The sequence below is a fragment of the Carettochelys insculpta genome, chromosome 2 (genome assembly GCF_033958435.1).
Source record: "Carettochelys insculpta isolate YL-2023 chromosome 2, ASM3395843v1, whole genome shotgun sequence".
Taxonomy (NCBI): Eukaryota; Metazoa; Chordata; order Testudines; family Carettochelyidae; genus Carettochelys; species Carettochelys insculpta.
In genome coordinates this window covers 193,710,622-193,717,102 of record NC_134138.1, presented here as the reverse complement: position 1 = coordinate 193,717,102, position 6,481 = coordinate 193,710,622, and the positions used below count along the sequence as shown (strand labels likewise).

The 6,481-nt window shown below is 42.4% G+C and overlaps 1 protein-coding gene across 1 annotated transcript in view; it reads left to right on the top strand.

Annotated features, from left to right (window-relative positions):
* The first annotated feature begins 1,078 nt into the window (after window positions 1-1,078).
* The window catches only part of TMC2 (transmembrane channel like 2), a 56,120-nt gene continuing 50,717 nt past the window's right edge, over window positions 1,079-6,481 (top strand). The window contains exons 1-2 of the mRNA XM_074986084.1: window positions 1,079-1,124; window positions 1,434-1,481. Of these exons, the coding sequence (XP_074842185.1) occupies window positions 1,079-1,124; window positions 1,434-1,481 (94 nt within the window). The remainder of the gene's footprint in view (window positions 1,125-1,433; window positions 1,482-6,481) is intronic.

Genomic DNA, 6,481 nt, shown 5'->3' with positions numbered 1-6,481 from the left:
TAAAGAAAGTCTCCAGTTCTTGTGTGAGGGAAGAAGACACTAGGTTCACATGAAGAAGTGGGTCTGTCCCATGAAAGCTCACCTAATAAACTATTTTGCTAGTCTTTAAAGTGCCACTTGACTGCTTTTTGTTTTGATAGTGTATAGACTAGCACGGCTCACTCTCTGTTACTATTTCTGAGGGAGTTGATGCAGCATCTGCAGAGACCCTGGAACAATAGCTCTGAAAGATGCAAGTGGTTCCAGAACGTTCTAAGGCCAAGTACTGTGCTTCAGTTGTTAGACTAGGTATCCTGCGTAGGAATGCACATGGAAGACAACAGGGGACCCAAAGATGAATGCCTGAGAAGCATAGAACTGATAGGGTTAAGATAGTCATCTGAGGTTTCTCCCTTATCAGTATGGTTACATAAAACAGGGTTGCCATATTTGAACTTTCAATATAGAGGACAGACCTAAGAGGGAGTGCGTCAGTATCTACCAGCTCATGTTGCTTTAATGTACTATATATATATATGAATACATTAATACTGCATGTGTTGGTAAATACTGACGCACTCCCTCTCAGGGGTGTCATCTTTTTTGAAAGTTCAAGTATGGTAGCCCTGCATAAATTGACACAGGTAAGCAAGTTATTGCATCAGGGAACCAGGTGATTTCAAAGCTTTCATGTGTCTAGAGAGTTCAAAAAATGGACAAGACTTGTGCCCATATTTCATAGGATACTGCTGAGTATCCCTCAAAGGGCTTTCCTTCATGTTTAAATGATGAGATGTAATGTAACGCTGACAGGTGCTTTCCACACTGAAAAACGATCAGAGCAGAAAGTGTTTGGATTGGATTGTTGCAGAGTGCATGTGTCTCCCCTGCCCCCAAGTTCAGACCCTGAAGTAGATGTCTGGCATGCAAATGATGTCAAAGTGAACTAGATACAGCTTCCAGGACAGCTTGCTTTACTGTGCGGCAGTATGGAGACAAATAATTAAGCTCTGAAAGAGGGAAAATAATCTATCATTGGGTGGGTGGGGGGGTGGGTGTGTGTGTACAGCACTAGGACTACAGTGTTCGTGGGGAAAAAATGGGGAGAAAAAAGAAATCTGCATTACAGGTCATCATGGAAGATGGTTAGTATGAATAAATAGCCATTTGCCTTTTGATATATTGAACCAGTTTTACCAAAGATTTGTAAATGCATGTCTTAGGGCTCCACTTTGTGTGTGTCAATATACATGATATTCTTTTGTGCTAGGAATTTTTATTAATTCACTTGCAACAACTAATATTAAGGACTTGATAGCATAAAAATACAATAGCATATAATTACAGAGGGCACTCTGTAGTCCTCAGCTAGTATTTAAGAACTACCAGTGTAAAACATTGTATTTGAAAATCCCAACAACAAATTCAATTATTCAACATGCTTTGTCTTGCAGTTGGAATGGAGATTGATGGACAAGTGGAAAGTGACTCCGAGAGCGAAGGTAAAGTGGAGACTAATCTTTGGAAACACACAATAAGAGATCTTCTCTCTCCAAAGGTTTATTTTGTGATTTGACTTGCTACACAGTGATGATGATTTAATGAGGTGTGCCTTGTTATGCATAATGATGTTGTAGCCCTGTTGGTTTCAGGAGATTAACCAGACAAGGTGACTGATGGAATATCTTTAAATGGAGTGACAGCTTCGCTCTCACCAACAGAAATCAGTCCAATAAAATGTTATTACTCTGCTGTACATAGTTAGATTTTCTGCAGCTTCTCTACCAGGGCAGTTGATTTTGATGAGGAGGATGTTGTTGTGCAGGAGAATGCTCCTAAGCCCGATCACCCCCTTTTTCCTCTATTCCTGAGTGGGGATTGGACTTGTAGCAAAGCTTTCTTTTGTCTGCCACAGTAGAGCAGGCAGCCCTGTGTTCCATGGCTGACGTGATGTCTGTGAATGCATAGGATAAGGCAAACATCTAGAAATCGGTAGCCTTTCCCTGCCAAACTCAAGCAAATATGAGGAAATGGGTCTTACCCATGAAAGCTCAGTACCTAATAAAAAAATTATTAGCCTTTAAGGTGCTGCAGGACTGCTTGTTATTTGTCAAGCTTTTTATGCAATTCTTGTCATACCAGTAAGGGTGAGTCTTTGTTACTTCTGACTATGAGGAGAGACAGGTAAAGCCAAAGCAGAGTTAGGACAGTTTATGGCAAAATCAGGGAAAGCCATAGACAGGATTTAAAATTTAAAAAAATAAATAAATAAACAAAAATCTCCTCACAAGTTCAGTAAACAATAAGACATCATTAAGGGCCAGGATTACTGGGGAAATGGGTAATGTTTGATGACTGACAGGACTCTAAACTACAGATCAGCTCTCTCTTGCGTAAACAGTAACTGAAAAATCATCTGGTGGTCTCCGTGAAATCAATGGATGGTCTCCAGCTAGTTTCCAGTGGAGAAGGGAAACCTCTAGAGCTGTTTGAGCTTTTTCAATTAGAAGCAAGAAACCTTTGGGAAGAATTTTTGGTAGTTTCACAATTTCCCAGTTTCTCCATTTAAAGAAAAATGTCAATAAAAAAGGTCAATATTTTGAAAACTCTTTTGCGGGGAAGGCATTGAATGCAGCAAAGCATATCTGTAGGGTTTGATTTTGGTTTCCACTCCTCTTCCGCCCACCTCCACATTTCCCTTTCGCTATTCTAACTTTTCAAAATGTTTTGAACTTTTGAGAGCCATTACGGAGAGAAATTTAGACTTTTCGTTTTTCCTACCATTGTGTAACATTTCCAGAGTTGGAGACTTTTTGAAAATTAGTGGCAGAAATCAAAAATGAAACCGTGGATAGGGCTACTGTATTTGAACTTTCAAAAAAGTGGACAGCCCTGAGAGGGAGTGTGTCTGTCTCACTATCTATCAACTCACATTGTATTAGTGTACTCTGGCGCGGAGCATATACCATACATGAACAGTAGATAAGGTACATTAATACAATGTGAGCTGGTAGATACCGATACAGATACACTCCCTCTCAGGGCTGTCCTCTTTTTTGAAAGTTCAAATATGATAACCCTAAGGTTGCGTCTACATTATGAGGTAAATTCAAATTTAACTCAGTTAGCTCGATATTACCATGTGACTGTCTTCACTGTAAAGACCATTAGCTCGATTTAGGGTGCAGCAATCTCGAGATTACAAAGTCGCAGTTACCTGACAGTGTAGCATCAAGCTCGAATTCAGAAGTTCGATTAAAGGCCAAGTGGGGAAGCGCCACATCTTAAAAGCGGATGTATTAGCCTCCAGAGGTGTTCTGTCTATAACCCGCAATGCCCCTCAGTGCTTCGCTCTGGCCACTGCTCTCCAGTAACAGGAAGAGCCTGAATTTCCAAGCGGGAACAACGAGCCTTGAGCTGTGGGCTCATGTTTGCATGAGAGCCTGAGAAATCTCTTTCTTTCTTTCCTATGAGCAGTGTGAGTGCATCTGCCCATTCTAATAGCCCCTGCAGGGAGTTCACGGCTCTGTCTGTACACTTGCTATTTTTTTCTGCATTGCCTGGCGCCAGCCCGCGCCCAGCTGTACCACATGTCAACAAGGCTGTGCTGGGGGTCGTACTTGCATCACACGCCAAGAAACTTCTTCTCAGTGGTTTACATTTGTGTGTGATCCTTCCCCTCTCCAGGCACTGCACATTCTGGGTCTTTCCCGCGCTCAGACACATCACGTGGGTAGCCCACACCCCAACCCACTAAAAGGATGTGCCTGCCGTTTGGTGCTGACAATGCTGCCAGTCGCGCATTTCGGGCTCCAAGTGTGGGAAAGATATTCTGGACTTTGCTGCCACCACGGGGAAGTCTCCCCCGGTGGTTAAGATACTGGGGGCTTTGCTGCCACCATGAGGAAGGACCACATCAACTGGCCCCCCAACTACTAACATACACCCCCTTCGCCCATACCAGGCATTGCTGCCTCTGGGGAAAATGTCCCCCAGCAGCTAAGGGGCTTGCTGCCACAGGGGAGGACCACTTCAACTGGTCATCCAGTAACACCCCCTCCCTCTTAGGCCCATACCTGGGCTTGCTGCCGCCGGAGAAAGTCTACCCTGGTGGCTAAAGGGCTTGCTACAACTGGGGAAGGAACACTTCAACTGGGTGCCCACTACACACCCCCTTGGCCTATACCCAGGCTTGCTGACGCTGGGGAGAAAACAGCAATTCCCTTTTCCTGCACTTTTCTATCTTTCTTCTCACTTTACAAAACAGTCTGGGACCCCACAGTAAGACTTTCCCCAATACCAATACAGTGTAAGGGAAAACCAAAAATTCTTTCTTCATACATTCTTCTTAATGTAGGAAACATTCTAGGCCCCTGAATTATTTTCAGGGATCATGTTTCTGCAATGATGGGAGGTGGAATACTCAGTGGATGGCCAGTTGAGAATACAGTCGCTGTACCCATCTTGCCAATGTAATGTGTGGAGAAACCAAAAATTCTTTCCTCTAATTTTGAGGGTTTCTGCATTATTTCCAGGGATCGACATATTTTCAGGGATCGGGAGGGGAATGATGAAAATGCACTGGGGGAAGATGACATCAAGGCCAGCAAGCATACCCAGAATGCTATGGGGATGACAGAACTGTGGGATAACTTCCCACAATGCACTACTGCAACAGTTGTTGTTAGCCAATGTGTGTGTAGCAGCAATGACTCGAATTGGTGGGGAGCACGGTGGAAGTGAGGATGGTCAAAATCGAACTTATAAATCCCAGTATTAGAAAACTGATATGAATAAATTGGATTTTATCTCGTAGTGTAGACATAGCCTCAGAGTGAATAAAGTCTAAGGGATTGTTTTAATCCTCTTTTAAACACTGAGAGATAAAAAGGTAGGATGTGGGGAGACAGAAAATTAATTATGTCTGGGGGAAATATGTTGCAATTTAAAAGAAAGCACACTTTGAAATCTTTGAAATTGTATCTTTCTTTTTTGCAATATAATTTTTTGATCACCTCTAGTAACTACATCGCAACTGTCACAAATGTGCGTCTGTTGACAATACAAACTAGAAAATTAATGTGCCTAGAGTCTGGTCTATCGTTTCCCTCCCTGGATCCTTACCCTCTGGGTAGTATTTACAGTGTACTGTATTGAATGCAGAGCATGGAGAAGCTTCTAGTCCTTATACAGTTCTGCACTGACATGGAACTTCAGTTTCCAGGACTAAAAATCAATCAGCTTTCATGCATGCTACATTAACATGCTGTTGTCTAAAGCAGAGCCAATTGGTTGACCACACTTGAGGTTAAATCTTAAAAATGGCCTAAAGACCAAATCAGCCAAGTTTAGCCAACTTATCACTTAGAAACAGAGCAACTTAATACACAAAGAGAACAGTTACTATGTCACTGTGCTTCCAGGAAGCAGTTCTCACAGCATATACTCTACCTTATACAGAAATATGCATTCAAAAATGAGTCCTATATATTGTTGCTTACAAATTAAAAAGTCCTTTATAATTCACACAAGACCAACATTCACAAATCACCCTTTACATTGTTTTTTGTATCATGATCGAGCCTTCTCATTTTCTATTTTGGAACCCACATTCTGAGTGCTAAGGTCGTGAAGGAACACCTTACATTCATTCTTTGGCCTGGTGTGTGTATCTTGTGTTTTGATAGTTTTGGCAGATATGAAACCTCATTTCAGCTTTGCAAAGTATTGTGAGGTACTTGGCATGGGTGAAAAATATTATGGGAAGAACAAGATATGAGTTGGGTAACATAATTATCCAGCGCTCATATTTAACATATAAAGTATTAGTACCATACACAGGGGGACCAAAAGACCCGTCAGACCCCTGGGAAAGTTGGGAGGGGGAGGTAGCTTTGTGCTCCTGAAAGGGGTGGGACCTCAGGCAGAAGGGGTAGGCAGGTCTCAGCCTGACCCGGAGTGTACCATGTGGCACTTCAACAGTGATTTAAAGGGCCCTGGCTCTGGTCGCTGCCATTCCTTCAGTAGCGATGGAGGTGGCTGGGAGTCCTCTGCCCTTTTGAATCACCAAGGCTTGGGGCAACGGTCCCCTTCCTTCCCTGACCTCTGCCAGCAGGCCTGACAATGCACATAATACCTATTAACATGGGATGTGTGTCCCTATAACATAAGTGTTAGTTAATGATGACATTTTTGGAAAGAGAAATAAACAATGTGCTTTCACAATTCTGGCATATTTAAAAGTTCATACGATCAGACTTTAAGGTCAGAAGGGACCATCATGATCATCTAAGCTACGTCTACACTAGCATTCCTCTTTCAAAAGAGGCATGCAAATGAAGGAAATAAAAGTGCAAATGAGGCACAGATTTACATATCTGGCAGCTCATTTGCATGTTCCTCTTTTGAAAGAAGAAAAGCAGTGTAGATGGGGCTCTTTCAAAAATAAAGCCAGTTTTCGAAAGAACACTTATTCCTATATCTTTAGAAAGAGATGCATCTA